Source organism: Schistocerca serialis, chromosome 7 (assembly GCF_023864345.2).
Source record: "Schistocerca serialis cubense isolate TAMUIC-IGC-003099 chromosome 7, iqSchSeri2.2, whole genome shotgun sequence".
Classification (NCBI taxonomy): domain Eukaryota; kingdom Metazoa; phylum Arthropoda; class Insecta; order Orthoptera; family Acrididae; genus Schistocerca; species Schistocerca serialis.
In genome coordinates, this window is record NC_064644.1 from 469084503 (window position 1) to 469109895 (window position 25393).

Consider the following 25393-nt stretch of genomic DNA (forward strand, 5'->3'; position numbering starts at 1 on the left):
CATGAGAGATAAAGCCAAAGAACACCTCCGTGTGCCACAGAGTTTATAAATTGTATTTCGCAGTCGATAACATTCGACAGAGGTTTAAATGGACCCCAAGCCGCTACCTCAGAGCCATGTGGAGTATGTCGCCACCAAGGGGCAAAACTTAACCAGGGGTTTGTACCCACCCTTCCGCAGAAGGGAATTTCATCTGCATACCAAGCTCCGCATCTACCGACATCGGGTTCCCCCAACCATCCTAGAGGAATCGGGTTCCGACCATGGCTAACGATAGGCCTCGCACGCACACAACGGACGCATCCCTTGGCGGGACTAGCCCCCATTCTATGTCCAATACTCTCCCACCCTACCTGCCCACGCTAGGCTAAATTTTTCTGCCTGACTGATGCAGTATTGTCACCGTCAGAGGGTGGTACGGGACTACAAGTCCCACCGCCACACTTCCAAAGTGAATTGCAGTGACGCAGTCACTGCCCTGTGGATAAATTTACTGCCTCACCTACACAGTTAGACCGCAATAGACCGGTGATGCTGTATTGTAACATATCACAAAAAAAGTGTAGATAATGATCTTGATAAAGGTGAAAAAATTCCTTACTGCCCATTGTGTGCCAAAGATGAGATTAATTATTTGGCCCTCTGTACCGACACAACAATTTTTAGTTACTGTAATATAAGAAATGATCAAAGGCAAGGGAAGAAGAGGAAGACATAGAATGTAATATTTCAGAGGCCATGCAGGAGCAGGGTAATATGAGAAAATGAAGACACTAACAGGGAACAAAGATGGGTGGAGCAAGAAATCGCTGCCTACTACCTTCAGATTGAGGATACAAAACAACAAACTTTTGTTTAGCCCCACATCGGACTACGTTTATTAATAATAAGATGGTTGTCCTTGAGCGTAGCAACTGCAATTTAATAAAAAAAATAAAGGAATCGAGAGTGGCAGCAGCACGAATGTAAAAGAGTCACATAAAATAATATTATTTGTATAAAATGTTCTGATTTGACAGTGCCTACTTCATTCCAATCACCCTTCACAAAAGGCAACTATAAAACAATTATTAGTTTTCCATCACAATGAATAGACAAGAAAGCAATAATGTGTCCATTCAGCTGCTGGCCATTAATATTGCAATACCAGGAAGGATAGCAAATAACGAAATTTTACTTGTTGTGCTTATACAGCATAATAGGAAGAATACATTTTATATTTTTAGGTGACACGCGGGTTTACTGAATAGAAATTTAATACTCAGAGCTGCCACCTCTGTCAGGAACAGTGGCTCCGACCCGGCTGAGTAACGAGGAGAACTGAGCTCGGTTTACAGATATAGATGTGTTATTCTACGCTTCTCATCTCTGGCATAGAGATCATCGGTCGTTGCGGCTGATGAGTGGCGACGGGTGAATCTCTCGGGAACCGATGACCATTTCTTTACAGCGGGTGAGAGTCAAGGGGAACGTGCTGTCCAAGGCAACAGTCGAACACCCTCTGTATCGACGTACATCGCGACAGGACGAGCAACACCCACTCTCCCGTTCCATTGTTGAAATACGTCGACAAGAAGATCTCGCATATAGGTCACAGACCTCCCTCCCAACGCATCAGAAATATGATTCCTGCTGTCCAAATTAAGGTTAAGCAATCCATAGCTGATCGTCTTGAATGCCAACGGAACGTCACACCATCACGATAGGACATGTGCCCTTGACGAATGCATGCTAACCATATTCGTTCTCCTCAGAGCCTCCACACACGGATGCACTCATCTGAACCGACGACATGGTGTATACCTGTTCCCAGTGCTGTTGCTGGGCGCAGCACTGTCGGCGCACATTTCTCTGCTGTGGTGTAGAGGGAATCTGCAAAAATGGTTACTGTGCTGGCAGTCCGTGGTGCTCCAGACGCCGTTGTATTGTCAGTGTGGATACTTGTCTAGCTGGAAACATGCCCATTTTCTGACTCAAGGTACGTTACGATCCTGACTCAATATAACGATTCTCATTCAAGGTCCACTACAATACTGGGGCGCTGCGATCCTCACTCAAGGTACGCTAAAATTCTGGCTCAAGGTCCCTTACGATCCTGACTTAAGATACTCTGTGGGCCTAACACAAGGTATGCTGAGAGCCTAACTCAAGGTATACTATGAGCCTCATACAAGGTGTGCTATGATCCTCATTCAGTCTACACTACTCAATGTACACTATATCTCTAACTCAACGTGCAATACAATCCTGACTCAAGGTGTACTGCGATCCTGACTCCAGGTATACTGCAATCCTGATTTAAGGTATGTTACGTTCCTGACTCAGGGTGTTACTGCAATCCTAACTCAAGGTACGCAACGGGCCTAACTCAAAGCACATTACAATCCTGACTCAAGGCACGCTAAATTCCTGACCAAAGATATGCCACGTTCCTGACTCAAGATACGCTATTATCCTAATTCAAGGTACTCAATGATCCTGACTGACGATACAATATGATCCTGACTAAAGGTACAATATGATCCTGACTCGAGGTACGTTTCGATCCTGACTCAAAGTATGCTTCGATCCTTACCCGCGGTACTCTATGATGCTGGTACAAGATACACTACGACTTTGACTCAATATATGCTGCAGCCCTGACTCAAGGTACACTGCGAACCTTACACTACTATCCTTACTCTAGGTATGCTAGGACCATGGCTCAAGGTACATTATGCGCCGCCACCACTGATCAAACACTATGCTGACGGCAGTAGTGTGGGGCTATTCAGACGGTCTACGGCGTTGAGTATGGCTCTTATGAACTTATAGACTCTTATAAGCGTGACAGTCGCGGGATCCTGACAATGTGATCAGTAGTATCGCAAAACGAAAAACCACGGTCTCGATAAACTGCAACCATAGCGGTGTAGTATTCTGTGTACTGTCAGACGTTATCTTGTACGAAGAGAACACAGTCTTCTCAGGCTCAACAAACATTCAAATGCTATTTATCAAAGAGGATTAAACTGCAAATGTTTGATTATGTACGTAATATAAATGGCGTTATTCCTACCTACTTTGCGGGATTGCGCTGAAATGTTAGTATTTTGCATATCCAAGCATGTAGTCTACTTTAGACCAATCTGACATTTGGTGCACTTAGCACAATAATGGAATTGAACAGTGATGGTTGCACAGGGTGATTCTGTGATGATGTTACAAACGTTCAGGGATGATGGAGACGGGCAAATCTATCAATTTGGGGCAAGGGACTCCAGTCTGGAAACGAGTCGAAAGTTATAAGCGAAAATCCTGATTTCTCTGACAGTAGACCTTTTCTACTGCATGCTCTTTGCTTTCCATTTTCTGATGGATGGTAGTGTGAACCAAGGCAAGGGAAAATATCCGGCAAACATCGGCTCTAATGTGCATACCTTAAGAGCTATAAGCATTTGTTTAGTAGAACAAAAGTGTTTCACAGTAGCAAAGATGAACAAGTGCTCATAGATCTTAAGGTATGCAATTTAAGCCCATGTCCACTGGATACTTTCCCTTGTTTTTGTTCATACTACCATTTATCAAAATATTGAAAGCAAAGTGCTTGTTGTAGAAGCTGTCCCCTGTCAGACGTATCAGAAGTATTTTCGTTTGTAACTTTCGACTTTGTCCCTTTTGGACCAGAGTCCCTTACCTCAAATTCATACATTAACCCTTCTCCGTCATCCCTGAAAGTTTAGAACATCACCATGGAATCACTCTCTGTAAGTGCAGTCTAGCAGTGCAATATTTACAATTTCAAATAACAGCTTCCATGTGCTACAGGGCTTGTTCTAATTAACTGAGCCAAATAACATTCAGGTTTCGATATGTCTCTATAACTCCCAATTTCAACTGAACACATACTAAAGATGGTTCGTGCTTGCAGTTTGTGTTATTCACGACAGAGGAACGATTGACAGGCAGAGACAAAGTAGCATCTACTGAACTACTTACAAGGGGAGGCCACGACGTTGGGATCACAGATTTACTCCAAATTTTGTATATCCTTAGTAGGCCACTAAAACAACATAACTGTGCAAGCAGCGAGGTGCACTACTCTGGCAATTCCGAGAAAATCACAAGACAAGTTTTACGCGTCTATCATGCGCTATCTGTATCTGTGCGTAGGTGCCCGATGTTATACACTCCTGGAAATGGAAAAAAGAACACATTGACACCGGTGTGTCAGACCCACCATACTTGCTCCGGACACTGCGAGAGGGCTGTACAAGCAATGATCACACGCACGGCACAGCGGACACACCAGGAACCGCGGTGTTGGCCGTCGAATGGCGCTAGCTGCGCAGCATTTGTGCACCGCCGCCGTCAGTGTCAGCCAGTTCGCCGTGGCATACGGAGCTCCATCGCAGTCTTTAACACTGGTAGCATGCCGCGACAGCGTGGACGTGAACCGTATGTGCAGTTGACGGACTTTGAGCGAGGGCGTATAGTGGGCATGCGGGAGGCCGGGTGGACGTACCGCCGAATTGCTCAACACGTGGAGCGTGAGGTCTCCACAGTACATCGATGTTGTCGCCAGTGGTCGGCGGAAGGTGCACGTGCCCGTCGACCTGGGACCGGACCGCAGCGACGCACGGATGCACGCCAAGACCGTAGGCTCCTACGCAGTGCCGTAGGGGACCGCACCGCCACTTCCCAGCAAATTAGGGACACTGTTGCTCCTGGGGTATCGGCGAGGACCATTCGCAACCGTCTCCATGAAGCTGGGCTACGGTCCCGCGCACCATTAGGCCGTCTTCCGCTCACGCCCCAACATCGTGCAGCCCGCCTCCAGTGGTGTCGCGACAGGCGTGAATGGAGGGACGAATGGAGACGTGTCGTCTTCAGCGATGAGAGTCGCTTCTGCCTTGGTGCCAATGATGGTCGTATGCGTGTTTGGCGCCGTGCAGGTGAGCGCCACAATCAGGACTGCATACGACCGAGGCACACAGGGCCAACACCCGGCATCATGGTGTGGGGAGCGATCTCCTACACTGGCCGTACACCACTGGTGATCGTCGAGGGGACACTGAATAGTGCACGGTACATCCAAACCGTCATCGAACCCATCGTTCTACCATTCCTAGACCGGCAAGGGAACTTGCTGTTCCAACAGGACAATGCACGTCCGCATGTATCCCGTGCCACCCAACGTGCTCTAGAAGGTGTACGTCAACTACCCTGGCCCGCAAGATCTCCGGATCTGTCCCCCATTGAGCATGTTTGGGACTGGATGAAGCGTCGTCTCACGCGGTCTGCACGTCCAGCACGAACGCTGGTCCAACTGAGGCGCCAGGTGGAAATGGCATGGCAAGCCGTTCCACAGGACTACATCCAGCATCTCTACGATCGTCTCCATGGGAGAATAGCAGCCTGCGTTGCTGCGAAAGGTGGATATACACTGTACTAGTGCCGACATTGTGCATGCTCTGTTGCCTGTGTCTATGTGCCTGTGGTTCTGTCAGTGTGATCATGTGATGTATCTGACCCCAGGAATGTGTCAATAAAGTTTCCCCTTCCTGGGACAATGAATTCACGGTGTTCTTATTTCAATTTCCAGGAGTGTAGTTCATGGTGGTCAAGAGGTTAGCATTTGAGTTTCGTAAAGACGATCATGTAGGAGGCGACGGTTCGACTGGTCATATTATTTCATTTCTATGACATTTGAGAGTTTCTATAGCTAAAAAAACCATGTGTATTTGCATGAAGTTTTAGTGAATTTCGTGTTATTTGACTACTTACTATTTTTAATTAAATTTAATTATTGTAACAGACATATTTATAGGTATCTGCAAATAAATGAAGAAACGCTTAGAGTTGTTCTGAAAATGTATACCTGTCGTGATTTGCGGAATCCGTTATACAAGCAATCTGGTAAGGTACCCGCAACTACTTTGCATCTAGACGTTTCAAGCTGCAGACACAGGGTGGGCTCCATTTGGCAGTTAACCTGCGTAGCGATGAGACGTTGTTAATGCAGCAAGAACGTATAGCGTAGGTGCAAATTTTTTGAACATCACAGAATTTACACTTTTACTACAAAAATGAAGGGTTGAGTGGGAGTCAAAGTGTCGTCATATACACATTCATCTTACGAAGCTCAACCCCTAACCACTTGACCTCCACGAACTCTAACGTCTAGCACCTGTGCACAGATACATCAGTTACATAATAGAGAAGTAAAACTTCTCTTGCAATTTTCTTGGAATTGCCAAAGTAGTGCACCTTACTACTAGCACATTATGTTGTTTTAGTGGTCTACTAAAGTACACAAAGTCTGAAGTAAATCCATGATCCCAACGTCGTGGGCTCCCCTTGTAAGTCAGTTTTGAATTTAAGTCTTGTATCAACCATGTCTGAATGTACCGTGTTGTCAAAGTACAATCCGACCAGATACAGGAAACTGCTGACACATTACAGTTGACGCTTCGTGTTTAGGAGATCATCATTAATTTTGAGAGAGAATAAGTTGCTCTCTCACCTATTTTTCATTAAGATTTTGTTACAACGTTACACAACTTGAGCGAGGCTCTGGAAAGTTAACGGCCTGAGCAGGCGTTAATGGAGCCATGTAGGGTGCTAGAAGAAGAGGTAGTTTTTTGGTTCTTAATTCGTAGAAACGGTATGTTGGAAGTTGAAAGCTAGTGGCAGCAAGCCCATAACTCAGTAAAACCTGCCGGACAGGCCCACAGCCGCACAGGGCAGACAGAGCAGCCCATAGTCAAGACAGGTCTCCAGCGGGACACTGCCGCTATACCTACATTGCCGCTACCCGAAGGCTGGGCTGGGAGCGATGGACTGAAGGGATGCAGCTACACAGCGGAGTCGTAAACAGGGCACTGTGTGCAGTGTCACGCCTAATAAAAATTCACAAGTTTTCGTGTCGCCGATACTGCAAATAGGCCTGTGACCCACTTCCATTAGACTCATCAGTCGCATAAGAAACTCTGGCATCTGAGTAATGTTTAGAGATAGTATCTTTATGACTAGAACTAGGACTAACATGCTCCAAGGCATAGGAGATTTAGATAAATATCTTGAAGATTCTATCTGTTCGCTTGTTGCCGCAGGAAGCGACGCGACTTCGGAGAAAAACATCTTCTCCCTCCATGAAATCTTTAAAAGGCCAGTAATTGGCGGTTTCTTTTTTTCCAGAGACGCAGGTTTCTTAATTCTTGCCATGGTTTGACATGAGTTTGTACTGTCGTGTAGGAGGGGAGATTTTGCCTCTCTAAAGCCCTGTGATTGGCTCAAGACAAGGTGAAGGCAGTGTCGTTCATGCACTTTGTAGGAAAACGGAATTTTTTTATCAGGAGAGGTGCGAGGCTCTCGGGTTCTGGACTTTGGTCTGGAAGCATCTTCTGGTCGAAGCTCTGGCATGTGTGGTTGGTACTTGGAACCTGTCCTAAGACTGACTTCACTTGCGAGTAGTTTAGACTGGGAAGCCTGTGGTGAAGTTCTTACTGAACCGACAGTGGAACTTCAAACGTCTCGGACTACTCGATTGCCGAGGGCACACTTATTCGGTTTTGGTTTATCACTCTTGATGTTTGTAAACCTTGTGAGTGCTGACGTATAAGTGAACCAAATTGGTCCTAGGTAATACCAGCGAACGGGTGTGTCACACACTGAAATCTACTGTGATTTCAGAGAGTAGAGAGTAAATTGCGATCCGTCTGCCCAGTAGCTAGACCGTGAGATTTTGCATTTCTTTCGTGGCTGGGAACGACTCACAGTTGCCACCTTACGCCTCACCTCCACCGTACACATCTCGCCAGCAGTAAGTTACATCACTGCATGAAGCAAACAGGGTAATGTACTGCTGCTCCGGCCTTATCAGGGTATACAGATCTCAATCGCCACTTGCTCTCTGCTGCACCTGTATAAACTTCTATAGATTTGGATAGTCAAAGTCTGCTCAGCGTCAGATTAATACAAATTGCGTTATCCACTTTTTTAGGACCAGAGTACCTGACTCACTTTTGCAACCCAGGATCCTTGTCCACTGTGCTCCTAAACCACCTGTAAGTAGTTTACGATATTCTATGATAACGTCTTTTGCATAAATTACGTCAGTCTTTGTTTTTGGGGAAATAAGTGTTGTCAGTAAACTTGACTTTGCATACATTATCAATCATTTTTTTATATAGTGCAAACAGTGTTAATTTTCATTGTGGCGTCTCATGCCAGGATTTCTTTCAATGTGTATGATACGTCTTTGGTGTTTATACAGTTGATCACCACACTATTAGCGCCCAGTTTGTGCCAAGATTTCTCGTTACATCCGCTTGGTAATATTTGTTATTATATACCCGCAGCTCTGTATGATATAGTACGACTATATTTCGTTACTTTGACTAGTTTACAGAACTGCCAAACATTTTGATAGAAATCATATGCTTGCGGCAGTTCTAGTTTCAGTGATATAACCAGTGTATAACCACGTTCACGCTGTTGTCACAGATGTACTGATATGGGCCTCTTCTAAATGTCCAGTTGTCAAAATGCGATATAACGATTCAGCTATGAAGTCGGTCTGGAATTCTGTCGTCTCTCACACCGTCTGTCTCTCTAACAGCCAATCGCTAGTTTGAAACGTCGGCAATGACTGTTTGTGCACTCGTCAAATTATGTTTTGTCGCAACAATCTCTAGATAGAAAGTACTGTTAAGATTTTATATGTTCATGACACACACTACGTGATCAGAAGTATCCGGACACTCCCAAAACACACGTGTTTCATATTAGGTGCATTGTGCTGCCACCTACTGCCAAATACTCATTATCAGCGACCTATATCAGCAGTCATTAGACATCGTGAGAGAGCAGAATGGGGCACTTCAGAGAACTCACGGACTTCGAATGTGGTCAGGTGATTGGGTATCACTTGTGTCATACGTCTGTACACGAGATCTATACATCTTTAAATATTACTGTTGTAAGAGGTCCATGATTAAGGAATTTGTTGCTAGCGCACTCGATCAGATGTAATTTCGATGGATTGCTCACGCGCTACCTGCGATATGTAAGCTATAAGAGAATCTGAGACCAAAGAGCAGTGTTGACTGCAGTAGGAACTGTGTGTTAGTAGCAGTAAGTAGTTGCTAGCGAGCAGTCTGGTGTATGGAGTTGGCTGGGCCGGTCGTGTGGGCGATGGCGGAGCCTGAGCGATATAATGTAAGGTAAAAATAGCCTCGCGCATATGTAGTATTGTTATATCAAGTCCCATGTGAATGTGTCTAAAGAATCTCTTAATAATAATCTTTCTCATAAAAAAGTAACTTTTGACACTCAATCATCTCATTTTAAAGAATTTACTAATTTCTCCAATCCATGGTCATCCCGATTATTGCAAAGAAAAATCAGTTGTTTCCTTTTATAAATGACAAATCTATCGGCCAGCATTGCACAGAGCTGCGCCAGAAAAAATTCTTATAGGAGCAGATATATACGCGTTATCCGGCGACCTAATTAAGATAAGATTTTTCAATTTATTCAGAATGAATTTTCAGGGCCATGACGCAGCACTGCTGACGTTCTAAGTTTACCAGTTTAAATTCACAGTCATTATTGAAAGGTTATAAGTGAGCGACAAATTTTTTATTGAGAGATTAGTCACATTGTATTATTGCAAGATTACGGAATTTTTCTGTTGGGAGGTTACATTGAAAGAAAGAAATAATTATATTGTTTTCACTGTTGATAGGTTTCGGAACTTTTACTGTTGAGAGGTTACACTAAATGTGAATCTTATTTATATTATTTTTTATTTTGTGGGGAGGTTACACTAAATGTGAATACTATACATAATTATTATTTTATTTTGTGGGGGGGTTACACTGTCTCTGTAAGTATTTGTTTATTACTGAGCGGGAATACGACAATGTTAGTGGAAATTCTTGGATTTGACTGTTACTTGCTAATTGGGTGTTGTTATAATATGCAGCTCAGCTGCGCGGGCCGCACTAATTCTTCATTTTGGCAGGATGCTGCCTGCGTGCCGCATTTGACAACCATTGCACTAGACAGTGTTCTTGGCTCGTAGAGCTGATCAGTGGTGAAGAAACTGCTTCGGCTCAGTACCAAAGTGGGTTTTAAAAACGTGCGTCTTGTATGCAAAAGGAGGATAGTTTCGCGTGTTTCCCCTGCTATTACAATTCCGGCCGTAAAATTGGCAACAGTAGAGTGTCTGTCGCCCTTGCAACGTAGAGTTTCATGAAATGGGGCATTGAAAAGGCGCAATTAAGTCAGAGAAATCGACGGCTGGATACCATTTGGCGTGGAAATTTTGGAGGGATGGCTTCATAGCGGCCGTCTGGTGCTACTCAGCACACTTTGCTGTTCTTGAGAAAAAGATCCCAATATGTGGTAGCGCAAACCATATTCTGAGCAGCTCGCTTATTTATGTATTTCTAATACGCAACGTGTGTTGCCCATATGATTTACTACAAACTGAAATTTTGGATACTTTGACTGTGAATCCGTGAGCTGCAAAGTTAAGTATTTTGGTGCTTTTCTCTCCATGCAGTCTTCCACGTACTTTTTTGGACCTTCCAGTGATAGTGACATTCTTGCTCAATATAATTCAATATTCAGATAATTTTTCTCTCTGCAGTTGTTAATTTCTTGAAACATATTTGACTTAGAATGAAATTACAATGAAATGAATACCCTTTGCTGCATAAAGGCGTTGATATAAGTCAACGGGGACAGTTGAAAATGTGTGCCTCGAACCCGGATCTTCTGCTTACATGGCAGACGCTCTATTCATCTTTATTTTTCTTTTTAATATTATTTTGTTCGTTTTAGTTCGTTGCATCTGCTCGGGGAGGACGTCGCAAGACACTCGTTTTAGTTCGTCGTTGATCCATTAACTCAGTTTTTTTTATTATTACAGAGGGCAGCTAACCCACTGACAGAAAACGCTGAGCTACTGTTCCGGCTTTTTTGTTCGTTTTCGTTCGTTTCATCTGCTCGAGGCGGACGTCGCAAGACACCCGTTTCAGTTCGTCGTTGATCCATTTACTCAGTTTTTTTATTACAGAGGGCAGCTAACCCTCTGACCGAACACGCTGAGCTACCATGCCGGCATCCGTCTGAGCCACCGAGGATACAGACCATCGGTATGTTGGCTGCCGCGAGTAACGAGTATAGTTGGCAGGGGCACTACAAATGTAGTATGTGGACAGTACGGTGGAAATGTGGGTCTCACTGGGAGCGTAGCGTCTGTGTCCTAGGTGGCTCAAATGGATAGAGCGTCTGCCATGTAAGCAGGAGATCCCAGCTTCGAGTCCCGGTCGAGGCACACATTTTCAGATGTCCCCGTTGACTTATATCAACGCCTGTATGCAGCTAAGGGTATTCATTTCCCTGTAATTTCATTCTAACGAGCTGCATGGTCACCGACATGTCCGAAAGAACAGATACCATCTTCATATATAGATTTGACTTAAATTACAAGATCCTTCAACGTGTCCTACAAATTTTCCTTCTTAGGCGACCCATTAAAAATGAATACAACCTATTCTTTAACCATTTAGTTAATTTCACTTAGTACGCATTGTTCTTGTGCATGGTGGCCAAGTATAACAATAATTTTTAATTTTACGAGAAGGAGCATTGCATTCACTTGTCTGGTGTGAGTACGATTTAGTTTCACTTGAAATCCTGTAACAACAACGAGCATTGCACTCACTCGTCTTGTATTTATAGGATGTGATTTTATCAACTAGGAATAGTTGAGTCAACTTCCCTCAGAAGTATGAGTTGGCCCTTGACTGGCATTCATTCACTATTTAAACCACCGGACTAGGAACTTTCTAGATCAATGGTTCCCAACAGGTGGTCTGCGGACCCCCAGGGGTCCACTAGCTATGCCAGAGGGGTCCGCTACCACATATCGGTGTGAGCAAGCATTTTCTTCCATGTGTTTCATGAAAAACAAATATAGGAATCGGCTCGACGTGCGGTCGGATTTCAGAATGAAAGTTTCAAGCTTGGAACCTAATATTTCGGAAATAATGGACTCAAAGGTCAGAGTGAACTCATCTCATTAACAGCTGAAAATTAAAACTAACTGTACACTGATGGATTACTCTGTTGTGACTATATTTCTTCAAATAAATAATACATTGTATGAATTAGTGTTTTCTTATTTTTCACACATGTCTACTCAATGCAGTCTCAAGTGTAGTACACTTGAAAGACCAATATACTCAGTTTTAATTTTTTCCTGTCATTTTCAGTTCATACTCAAATTTAAGGAGTTTGTTATACGAAACACCCAGATTTGAAGACAATGATTTTGAGCAATAATCAAAAATTTAACAATAACAATGGCCAAGTCTAACGACAATTTTTAATTTTATGAGAACAAGGAGTATTTCAGTCGCTCGTCTGGTATCAGTACGATTTAGTTTTACTTGAAATCCTGCGATAACACCGAGAATTGCACGCACTCCTCTTGTATTTGTACGATGTGTTTCATTAACTAGGAATAGTTTGGTTGAAAAAGTTTTAAGCTCAATATTTTTTTCAATACTGAATATGTCAATGTTTTTTCTAAGCACCAACAATAGAAAACGTGTAAAAAGGCTCTTAATTTGGTTTTTTTAGGTACTTGATACTGTGATATGACAAGGTCCAATCATGCTCGATGAGGCGGTCCTCGAGAAAATTTTGTTTTGTTCTAGATGAAGAGGGTGGCACAGGAGTGGAAGCCCGGCGGGCCATCTCAAATTAGTCCCAAGACTCACAAAAAAATCAGGTAGATTAACGAGGAACTAGTCTGGCTTATTCGTGGAGTTAACTCCGCACACCTGCCGACAGTGTATCTTCATGTCGATCAGTAGTAGTAGTAGTTGTGTAGCCGCCGGCTTGTATTCGCACTGGCGCGAGGGAAGGAGTTTGTTGGGCGGCTGCAGCCCTCGCCCGGCGCTGACTCCCTCCTTCGCCCTCTTCCGGGACGCCGGGGATGCGGAAGGTACGGGGACAATTAGCGATAATTAGCTGGCGCGCCGCGGGAGGGTGCTGGCGTCGCGCGGCGTGGCGGCGCTAGCCAGGCAGCCTCCGGCGCGATCGATGTGTGCTGGCGGGTGCTGTCCGCTGTCTGCTGTCTGCTGTCTCCCACGCTTGGACAGCTGGTGTCCACGCTCCGGACAGCGTCCGCTGCCTGGCTGGCGTGTTCCGCCGCAGTTGTCACGTGGCGCAGTATGCGGCGACAGATGCCGTCAGGGCTGCATTTACGCGCGGAATATCTGGGCTCCAGCGGGGGACCGAGCACCAAAAGGGCCCCTCAACTCAAAAATTCTAAATTAAAAATAAGTTTTGTTTTTGTACCGTGCTTTGGGTCCTCTTATAATCGCAAAAGACCTACATGCATTTATTTTGTATGAGTTTATTCTGATAGACTTTTCAGTGGTCAGCTGAAATGAATTACAGGGTGGCGCACGAAATGTGTTACCATTTTGTTTTTGAATATAAACTTTATTTACTAAGATGGTATCTGTTCTTTCGGACATGTCTGAAGAAACAGATACCATTGGTGACCAAGCAGCTCGTTAGAATGAAATTACAATGAAATGAACACCCTTAGCTGCTAACAGGCGTTGACATACGTCAACGGGGACAGATGAAAATCTGTGCCCCGACCGGGACTCGAACCCAGGATCTCCTGCTTGCATGGCAGACGCTCTATCCATCTTTATTTTTTTGCTCTACCAACTCTTTTTTTTTCGTTTCACTCGGTTTTTTTTATTACAGAGGCCAACCAGCTCTCTGTCCGAACACGCTTTTTTATTTTTATTTTTTTATTGTTGTTTTTATTTTATTTTATTTTTTCCCAATGTCAGACTTACAACCTTTGCTGACATACATTTTGTTGTGCTACCGCATAAATAGTGTCTACAATGTGCAAATGTTGACAAATAGTGGCTAATTAGAAAATTAATTAATTAAGGAAATGAATAAAACTGAAAATGTCCAAATAAAAGACATGAAGACATCGCGGATAGTACAAATACAAAAGAAACATGCTCCTGTAGCAATGAAATGAAATTCGTGTCGGGGGCGACACCTGCTCACGACCCGACGTTCGATAGAGCAAGAGAGCCATCTATCGACTCGTTCTCCAGGCGTTGGTGTAAGACTGGGTCGTATTCTCGAAATTAACTAAGGGTCTCTAAGTGTGATCGACGTCTATCTCGACTTCTTCGTCTATCTCATCTCTCACCCGTCACACCCCATCTGGCCGGCGGGTCGGTAAATGTAAGGCGCAAGTAATTAGCGAAGTCTTGCTCAAATTTATCGTGCTGTTGCAGCTTCGTGTGTCCATCCAGGAGAAAATGCCAAAAATTCATTTTGTCCTTCTCGTATTCGTTATTGACGTAGCCCACTACCATTCCCCGTCACTGCATTGGAATTTGGACCGGAAAATAAGATTCTTGTGGGAAAAAAAGTGTGTCTGATGAAATTGTGGGAGGGGCGGAGCGTAACAGGAACGCCAATATCTGTTGTGCGAAGTGCCACACCGAAGCCGTCCCACTACATGCTAATCATCAGGCCTTTATTCTAGTGATCATGCGACTGTTACACGGCGTGCGATCAAAGGTCTCGGTGAATGGGTGGGGCACTGACTACATTGTTATTTCAATATGCTAATTCATCAGTGTCCACTGTTGCGCAGTCTAAACATAGTGGAGTGTCTGCCAAATGAATCGCGTGCCGCCGTTGATTCGTTGCGAACTTCCTATTTACCACCACATACCATGTTGAGCGTACCGACGTTGGGAGGTAAACGTTCCGTATAACGCGCCATATCCGTCGCCAGTTCTTGTCTGGGTACTTCTTTTCCAGGGTATTCCTGGGGCACCGGGGCAGTAAGAGTTGGTATACATCTCGCTCTGACATGTTGTTGTTGTTGTGGTCTTCAGTCCTGAGACTGGTATGATGCAGCTCTCCATGCTACTCTATCCTGTGCAAGCTTTTTCATCTCCCAGTACCTACTGGAACCTACATCCTTCTGAATCTGCTTAGTGTATTCATCTCTTGGTCTCACTCTACGATTTTTACCCTCCACGCTGCCCTGCAATATTAAATTGGTGATCCCTTGATGCCTCAGAACATGTCCTACCAACCGATCCCTTCTTCTGGTCAGGTTGTGCCACAAACTTCTCTTCTCCCCAATCCTATTCAGTACTTCCTCATTAGTTATGTGATCTACCCATCTAATCTTCAGCATTCTTCTGTAGCACCACATTTCTAAAGCTTCTATTCTCTTCTTGTCCAAACTATTTATTGTCCATGTTTCACTTCCATACATGGCTACACTCCATACAAATACTTTCAGAAATGACTTCCTGACACTTAAATCAATACTGGATGTTAACAAATTTCTCTTCTTCAGAAACGCTTTCCTTGCCATTGCCAGTCTACATTTTACATCCTCTCTACTTCGACCATCATCAGTTATTTTGCTCCCCAAATAGCAAAACTCCTTTACTACTTTAAGTGCCTCATTTCCTAATCTAATTCCCTCAGCATCACCCGACTTAATTAGACTACATTCCATTATCCTTGTTTTGCTTTTGTTGATGTTCATCTTATATCCTCCTTTCAAGACACTGTCCATTCCATTCAACTGCTCTTCCAAGTCCTTTGCTGTCTCTGACAGAATTACAATGTCATCGGCGAACCTCAAAGTTTTTATTTCTTCTCCATGAATTTTAATACCTACTCCGAATTTTTCTTTTGTTTCCTTTAGTGCTTCCTCAATATACAGATTGAACAACATCGGGGAGAGGCTACAACCCTGTCTTACTCCCTTCCCAACCACTGCTTCCCTTTCATGTCCATCGACTCTTATAACTGCCATCTGGTTTCTGTACAAATTGTAAATAGCCTTTCGCTCCCTGTATTTTACCCCTGCCACCTTTAGAATTTGAAAGAGAGTATTCCAGTCAACATTGTCAAAAGCTTTCTCTAAGTCTACAAATGCTAGAAACGTAGGTTTCCCTTTCCTTAATCTTTCTTCTAAGATAAGTCGTAAGGTCAGTATTGCCTCACGTGTTCCAGTGTTTCTACGGAATCCAAACCGATCTTCCCCGAGGTTGGCTTCTACTAGTTTTTCCATTCGTCTGTAAAGAATTCGTGTTAGTATCTTGCAGCTGTGACGTATTAAACTGATAGTTCGGCAATTTTCACATCTGTCAACACCTGCTTTCTTTGGGATTGGAATTATTATATTCTTCTTGAAGTCTGAGGGTATTTCGCCTGTTTCATACATCTTGCTCACCAGATGGAAGAGTTTTGTCAGGACTGGCCCTCCCAAGGCCGTCAGTAGTTCCAATGGAATGTTGTCTACTCCGTGGGCCTTGTTTCGACTCAGGTCTTTCAGTGCTCTGTCAAACTCTTCACGCAGTATCATATCTCCCATTTCATCTTCATCTACATCCTCTTCCATTTCCATAATATTGTCCTCAAGTACATCGCCCTTGTATAGACCCTCTATATACTCCTTCCACCTTTCTGCTTTCCCTTCTTTGCTTAGAACTGGGTTTCCATCTGAGCTCTTGATATTCATACAAGTCGTTCTCTTATCTCCAATGGTCTCTTTAATTTTCCTGTAGGCAGTATCTATCTTACCTCTAGTGAGATAGGCCTCTACATCCTTACATTTGTCCTCTAGCCATCCCTGCTTAGCCATTTGGCACTTCCTGTCGATCTCATTTTTGAGACGTTTGTATTCCTTTTTGCCTGCTACATTTACTGCATTTTTATATTTTCTCCTTTCATCAATTAAATTCAATATTTCTTCTGTTACCCAAGGATTTCTACTAGCCCTCGTCTTTTTACCTACTTGATCCTCTGCTGCCTTCGCTACTTCATCCCTCAAAGCTACCCATTCTTCTTCTACTGTATTTCTTTCCCCCGTTCCTGTCAATTGTTCCATTATGCTCTCCCGGAAACTCTGTACAACATCTGGTTCTTTCTGTTTATCCAGGTCCCATCTCCTTAAATTCCCACCTTTTTGCAGTTTCTTCAGTTTTAATCTACAGGTCATAACCAATAGATTGTGGTCAGAGTCCACATCTGCCTCTGGAAATGTCTTACAATTTAAAACCTGGTTCCTAAATCTCTGTCTTACCATTATATAATCTATCTGATACCTTTTAGTATCTCCAGGGTTCTTCCATGTATACAACCTTCTTTCATGATTCTTAAACCAAGTGTTAGTTATGATTATGTTGTGCTCTGTGCAAAATTCTACCAGGCGGCTTCCTCTTTCATTTCTTAGCCCCAATCCATATTCACCTACTATGTTTCTTTCTCTCCCTTTTCATTCACTCGAATTCCAGTCACCCATGACTATTAAATTTTCGTCTCCCTTCACAATCTGAATAATTTCTTTTATTTCATCATACATTTCTTCAATTTCTTCGTCATCTGCAGAGCCAGTTGGCATATAAACTTGTACTACTGTAGTAGGTGTGGGCTTCGTATCTATCTTGGCCACAATAATGCGTTCACTATGCTGTTTGTAGTAGCTTACCCGCATTCCTATTTTCCTATTCATTATTAAACCTACTCCTGCATTACCCCTATTTGATTTTGTGTTTATAACCCTGTAGTCACCTGACCAGAAGTCTTGTTCCTCTTGCCACCGAACTTCACTAATTCCCACTATATCTAACTTCAACCTATCCATTTCCCTTTTTAAATTTTCTAACCTACCTGCCCGATTAAGGGATCTGACATTCCACGCTCCGATCCGTAGAACGCCAGTTTTCTTTCTCCTGATAACGACATCCTCTTGAGTAGTCCCCGCCCGGAGATCCGAATGGGGGTCTATTTTACCTCCGGAATATTTTACCCGAGAGGACGCCATCATCATTTAATCATACAGTAAAGCTGCATGTCCTCGGGAGAAATTACGGCTGTAGTTTCCCCTTGCTTTCAGTCCTATTCCTTCCCTGGTGAGGATCGCCACACCGCATCCACTTTCATCGTGCACTGAATAATGTGCTTCGTAGCCGTAGAACTCGAAAGGGGGCAACCTTGACGAACTGACCTTGAAATAACAATGTAGTCAGTGCCCCACCCATTCACCGAGACCTTTGATCGCACGCCGTGTAACAGTCGCATGATCACTAGAATGAAGGCCTGTGGGATTCCCAACCTGCCCATCACTGCGTGCAAAAGGATATGTGATCCACTCTGTCAATAGCGACTAGTGCCCCACGCACTCGGCATGCCGCTGCTAATGCGATGATATCTTGGTAGTCACCGAGCGCCGTATGTACGTTACTCTTACCGCCGAGTATCAGAAATTGAAGACCGCAGGCGAGCCCCAAGGATGCGAGCGAAAATATTATAGTCGCAGTTCAAGAGAGTGAGTGGTCTATAATCTCCTGGCCTTCTGCCACCGGGTGGTTTGGGTATTGGGATGATGATACCCGCCGTGAATTCGGCGGGCATCTCAGTCTGCGGTAACAGGAGTTCGTTGTACATCTGAATCCAGGTCCGTCCCATGAGGTATGCAAAGGCGCGGTAAAATTCAATTGGGAAGCCGTCCTGTCCTGGGGACTTGTTCGGAGCCCTCCTGGCAATTGCGTCTGTCAGCTCGTCCTCTGTTATTGCTGTGATGAAAGCCTCTGCATCCAGTGGTGGTCCTCTATCTGGCATTTCCGAGATGAGATCATGTAGTGTCTCGTGGTTCACTTGTACAGGTCCATGTAACTGGCGGAAATAGTCAGTAAACACATGCGCAATATCACGCTGGTTCACAACTTGCTGGCCAGTTTTAGAGATTAGTGCCCTGATCAATGTCCTTCGTCGTCGTTGGCGTTCACGTACTACGTGGTGCATGGAGGGGGTTTCGGCAGCAACTGTGTCCGCCAATCTTGCCCGGACCATCATCCCTTCCATTCTTAGTCTCGTCAGCTGTAATAACTTGGCTTTTATCCTGCGCATCGGCGTGTGCCTTTCCGGCGATGGCTGTTGGGTCATCAGCTCCCTCAGGGCTGTAAAATAAAAATCAGCCGTCGTGCGGCTCCACTGCGATTTGTCCTGCCCGTATCGTATCAACGTTCTCCGTAACGTTGGTTTTGCGCATTTGATCCACCACTGGAGAACCGAGGTGGATGCTCGTTGGCGGCGAACGCTGGTCTCCCAGACCGCCTCTATCCACCGGCGACATGCAGCGTCACGTAAAAGTGAACTATTCATTTTCCAGTGACCCTTACTCCACCATATCTACTGACGAGTTAGTGAAATCGTACAGACGTACGCCATACGATCCGTAAAAGCCGCTGGCCAGATTTCGGCACCCAGTATCGCAGTCCGTGGAGCTCGTGTCACATACACTCTATCAAGTCTGCTCGCCGAGTGTCCCGTTACAAACGTATGACCCCGTCTGTCGCCATGCTGCAGTTCCCAGGTATCCAGAAGCGCCATTTCGGTAATCAAAGCACGCAGTTCCATGCATGGCACATAATGAGGTACTTGGTCCTTTTGGTCGACGACACAAAGTCACCGCCTACTATATAGTTATCATAGCGTCCAGCGAACAATGGTGCTATCTCTTCGGTGTAAAAGGTCGCCCTTTCTCTTCGTTTTGTGGAGCCAGATGGCGCGTATAAATTGATGAAACGAACGCCGCCGACAGTGATCGCTATGCCACGTTCCGAAGGGAGAGACATGGCTTCCTCCGGTCCTATTCCTTCCCTGGTGAGGATCGCCACACCGCATCCACTTTCATCGTGCACTGAATAATGTGCTTCGTAGCCGTAGAACTCTGGCGGCGATGTGAAACGCACTTCTTGTAGGAATACAATATCCACGTCCGCAGCGCGTAACATATCTTTCAGCATTTGAATTTTAAGTGGTGTCCGAATGCCATAAATGTTTATCGTTGCAATGCGGTACGCCTGGCGTGTGTTCATCAGTTGTAGGGGGGTGTCATCAAGCGATGGTGTTGAAAACCGAACTGCTGTCGGCTATCGGCACCCCCGCCGCTCCTCACTACACCAAGTCAAGTTGTTCAACATTCCCCGGCCCCTCCCGGCGTCTGGCCAGGACTATCCTCAATCGTCGCGTTCGTGTCTTCATCCTGCTCCTATTGGTCCATTTCTTGCGCCCAGTCCCCCAGCATATTTCCGGAACTGGCCGAAGGATGGTAGGCAACGTTTTCACCGCTCTGATGTTGAACAGTTGTCATCTCCACTTCTGCCTTCCGGTCACCAGAAGGAGAGTTCAAGTTATCGTCGCCGTGCAATTCCTGCATCGTCATCTCGGTATCCGTTGAATCCACTGGTCTCAGGTCGATACTGTCGTTGTCGTCCACTGTCCTCTCGCGACTATGGCTATCGTCAGCAGAAGTCAGTCGACGCTTCTTTCTTCTCTTCGGCGAACGCTGTTTCCGCTGCCTTGCTTCCGCCTCGGGTGTTGGGGTTGCGTATCCTCCGTCTTGGGCCTGGCCTACCACGCCCTCGGTGGAAGCACCGGCAGCCACCACGGTTGAGTCTGGAGCGGCCGTCAGCTGCATCTCTTGTGTGGTGTCCTGTGTCTGCTGTGGTGGAACCGGTGGTCGGAGTTCTAGTCCGCTGGTGTCCATGTTCTCTATAGGGGGCAGCTGCTGGTGCCCATCGGAAATCTCCCTCACGTCGCCTCTCAGGGCTTCCTCAAAGGTCAGCGGTAAGACAGTCGTCGGTTGTGGCGCCTGAACGTCATCCCGTGGAGTTTGCACTAAACGTCGCTGGAGGCATTCCGAGCGGACGTGACCTTCTTTCCCGCACCCCGAGCAAGTGCGAGGTTGTCCATCATAGATTATAATCGCTCGACAACCTCCTATGTACAAATAAGAGGGAACGTGCTTTCGCAGTTCTATCCGTATTTGTCGCACCCCATTTAGGACGAGGTATGAGGTATGAGGTAAAACTCGTCCATTTTTCGGGATAGAACTGTACCGTATGGTCTAAAGGCGTCGATAACAAGTTCAGACGGGACCTCAAACGGAAGTTCGAAGACTCGTGTAGTGCGGATCCCCATTCCCGCGTGTTCGACCGTAACCGCACCAACATTCCCGTCGGCATGACAGAAACGATACCCGTTCGGTGATCGTTGTAGAAGTCTTTCGCAAGCAGCCTCGTCAACAAGCTTGACATAGACGACGCTTGAAACGATCGATAAATGGATTCCCACGATTTCCTGTGGATCGATTTTTACCTCTTCTTTTAAAAAACGTTCAATCTCGTGTGCCTTTGGTGGTGTATAGTCGTTCGCAAACCTGAACTTCAAAGTCGTTTTTCTGTACGAGTGTACCATCTCGTTCTAGACTCACAACACTGCACACGCGAAGCCGCTCCGGCGTAAACAAACAGGCGCGCGCACCACAGCGCGGCCGGCGGGCAACACGGTCCGCACTGTGTCACTGCCGAAGGCAGACTATCCATCTGAGCCACCGAGGACACAGAGGATAGCGCGGCTGCGGGGATTTATCTCTGGCACGCCTCCCGCGAAACCCACATTCTCAACGCACTGTCCCGCACTACATTCGTAGTGCCCCCGTCCATTACACTCATTACTCGCGCCGCGTTCCCGGCGCGTTCCCGATTCCTGTAAGAGTTCGGGCTCTGTTTGTGCATTCGCACAGAAGAAGAAGATGATCAGGAGGCCAAGATACCATCTTAGTAAATATATAGTTAAGGCTCACCGGCCCCTTGACCATCTTCTTCTTCAGTGCGAATGCACAAACAGAGCTCGAACTCTAACGGGAATCGGCAACGCGCCGCGAGTAATGAGTATAATGGGCGCGGGCACTACGAATGTAGTGCGGGACAATGCGTTGAGAATGTGAGTTTCGTGGGAGGCGTGCCAGAGATAAATCTCTGCAGTTGCGCTATCCTCTGTGTCCTCGGTGGCTCAGATGGATAGAGTGTCTGCCAAGTAAGCAGGAGATCCCGGGTTCGAGTCCCGGTCGGGGCACAGATTACCACCTGTCCTCGTTGGCGTATGTCAACGCCTGTAAGCAACTAAGGGTGTTCATTTCATTGTAATAAGGTAATGTACATATACTGCAATGAAGAGCCGTCCATGGAGATTTGTTCTAACTTAGCACATGCTCAGTATCTCCACCATTTCGTTTCCTAACTTCCTTCAAACGAACACTGAAGTTAGTGATTACCCTACGGCACATATCTTCCGTAATTTCACTGCAAGCTTGAAGAATAAGTATACTGAGCACCATTACATCACCTGGACGTTTCGGGAAAATTTTTTCCTTTAGGTACCCCCCAAAGAGATAAGTCACTTGGATTGAGGTCTGCACTATTGGAGGGGGGGGGGGGAAATTTTGTCCGTCATTGAAGCGACCTGGAAACCTGAGTGAAATGATCCGCATGTCGAAATGCTCGTGTAAAAACTCCAACACAGTGTTTGCAGTACGTGGCCTTGCTCCATCTCGCATGAGCCACTGCGTGTTGAAGGGCAAGGCAGTAGCAAGAAGCTGTGGAATGAAGCTATTGCGAAGCATGCTCAAATAACGCTCGCTGTTCACAGTTTCTTCAAAGAAAAAGGGTCCAATAAGTCCGTGACTGGAAATTGCTGCCCACGCTGTAATCCTCGGAGCATAATGTTGTCGTTCGTGAAGCACTTGTGGGTTTTCAGTGGCCCTAAAGCGTACATTTTGTTTGTTAACCACACCGTCTAAATGAAAATGCGCCTCGTCTGAAAACCAAACATTGTTGAGAGTTTCTTCCCTATCCTCCGCCCACTGAGCAAACAGTAGTCTCTGCTGCTTGTGTTCTTCAGTGAGCTTCTGTGCACAGGTCATCTTGTATGGGTACATATGGAGGTCACTTTTAAGAATACGTTGAACGGAGCGTCTGGATATTCCCAATTGGACTGCTGCCTTTCTGCACGATTTCCCGGGACTTCTCTGTACAGCAACTCGTACCGCTTCAATATCCTCCGGCGAACAAACAGGCTTAGGCCTAGGTCGCTTCGTTTCCAATACTGATCCTTCCTGTGCAAATTTATCGTACAACCTGTGGATGGTCTTCTTGCAAGGGACCCATCGTGTGTTAAACTGTTGTCGAAAACGACAAGTCACAAAGTGACAAAGTCATAACAAGGCTTTCCGTTTCATGAAAAAGTAACACAATTGCCGATCGTTGCTGTGTCGTCAGTCTTCCATTGTCAGCCATTGCTGCTTACTAATCTCCTAGCGGCAGTATCGTGAATTACACGTCATTTCGTAAATTTGTTTTTCCAAGCTCTGATGGTACTGATGTAGAGATCCCAGCGGGATATCTAATGAGCGTCCTAAATTGTGAAAGAAACAATTGGTAACACATTTCGTGCGTCACACTGTAAATTCATTTCTCATTGTCTGTAATTTCGAGCGTCAAATGTCCAGTCCAACCCGGTGAAATGCATGGCACTTCAGTAGACAAAATTGACAAGATTGGTTTACGTGATTTTGGCAACTAGAAGTGAGTAAGAGGCTAAGAGCTCGCTGACTCCGATTTCTTCAGTATCTCATTTCGTCCAAACTAATTTGCATACAAACGTTAACGTTCTGCATTCACACACAGTATCTGCTGGGGAAAGCCATTTTCAGATAACTTCATTAGTTACAGATGTGTGAGGGGCGACCAGAAAGTTTCCGTTTGTGGGCGTTGTTGCTGCAGCTATATGCAATGTAGTGCGATTACGATGAGGATCTATAAGCACCAACTTATAGACAAGGGATTAGTGTGACGTTCGAGCCTTTCTGATGTATGGTAAATGTGGCATCGTGAACTATGGCAACGTTATTACCAAATGCGTCCAGGTAGGACCAACATGCTGTTAATCTGGCTGCCGAAGAACAAAGCTCGGTCGACATCCATCGGAGAAGGAAGAATGTATATGGGGCAGCATGTGTGTCGAAAACCACCGTGCTTGTCGCGATTCGACGGAAAGCAGCAGTCGGTATGGGAGACCAGTCTCATACATTACAATCGATACTCGAGACACTCGAGCATCCACTCTGTAGCCCTCATCTCTAACCATGAGATTACCACCCCTTCGGTCCCTTAAGAAAGGCCTTGGTGAGTCGACAATTCCCGTCGTACGAGGATGTACAACAGGCAGTTACGGACCTATTTACTCAGCAGAGCACAATGTTTTACCAATCTTCAACTTGATGCGGTGCGATGATTTCCTCACTGCTCACGGCGATTCTGTCTGATTGGCATACCGATTCTGGACTGTACAGCTTTCAAATGGAAACTTTCTGATCGCCCCTTATATTACAGTTAACCTAAGAGATCTCTTAAGATCCCTAGCGCCTGACAGATAACTGACTCGAGATGCCACTGCATTGTCAACCGACCACCGTGACTTTTTTATCGAGAAATTTTGGGTTCACCTAGTACTGAAAGTGATAATTTAAAGCAACTAAGTTATGAAGTACAATGATGATTTTCCCATTGGAAAAAGAATCCGGATTGGTCTACCATTCGAATGTATGGAAGGGCACTGTCAAGGGGAAGGCTACCGTATGAAGAAGACTGAATAACATTCTGCGAATCGGAGAGTGGAGTGTCAGAGATCTGAATATGGAAGGGATGTTAGAGAAATTGAAAATGGATGTGCAAACGATCAGTCTAGATATAATGAGGGTTAGTTAAGTGATATGGATAGAAGATAAGTATCTCTGGTGTGACAAAAAAATGGTTCAAATGGCTCTGAGCACTATGGGACTTAACATATGTGGTCATCAGTCCCCTAGAACTTAGAACTACTTAAACCTAACTAACCTAAGGACATCACACACATCCATGCACGAGGCAGGACTCGAACCTGCGATCGTAGCAGTCGCGCGGTTCCGGACTGAGCGCCTAGAACCGCTAGACCACCGCGGCCGGCGTTGTGACAAAAATGGGATGATATAAACAGCATAGAATGGTGTAATAGGAGTAGCATTCATCACGAATGGGAAAGTATGGCAGATAGTGAGTTATGAACGGTCAGTGATTGCATTATTGCTATCAGAATCGACGGTAGGCTAATGCCAACGACAATAATTCAGATATACAGGGTGTTTCAAAAATGACCGGTATATTTGAAACGGCAATAAAAACTAAACGAGCAGCGATAGAAATACACCGTTTGTTGCAATATGCTTGGGACAACAGTACATTTTCAGGCGGACAAACTTTCGAAATTACAGTAGTTACAATTTTCAACAACAGATGGCGCTGCAAGTGATGTGAAAGATATAGAAGACAACGCAGTCTGTGAGTGCGCCATTCTGTACGTCGTCTTTCTGCTGTAAGCGTGTGCTGTTCACAACGTGCAAGTGTGCTGTAGACAACATGGATTATTC

The 25393-nt window shown here is 45.3% G+C and overlaps 1 protein-coding gene and 1 non-coding gene across 2 annotated transcripts in view; both read left to right on the forward strand.

The window, feature by feature from the left end:
- Positions 1-12861: 12861 nt before the first annotated feature.
- LOC126413150 (uncharacterized) overlaps positions 12862-25393 on the forward strand; it is a 46031-nt gene continuing 33499 nt past the window's right edge. The window contains exon 1 of the mRNA XM_050083044.1: positions 12862-13006. Coding sequence (XP_049939001.1) covers positions 12862-13006 — 145 coding nt within the window. The remainder of the gene's footprint in view (positions 13007-25393) is intronic.
- Trnat-agu (transfer RNA threonine (anticodon AGU)) lies at positions 21932-22005 on the forward strand. Its single transcript has one exon. It is a non-coding gene; the product is annotated as a tRNA-Thr (tRNA).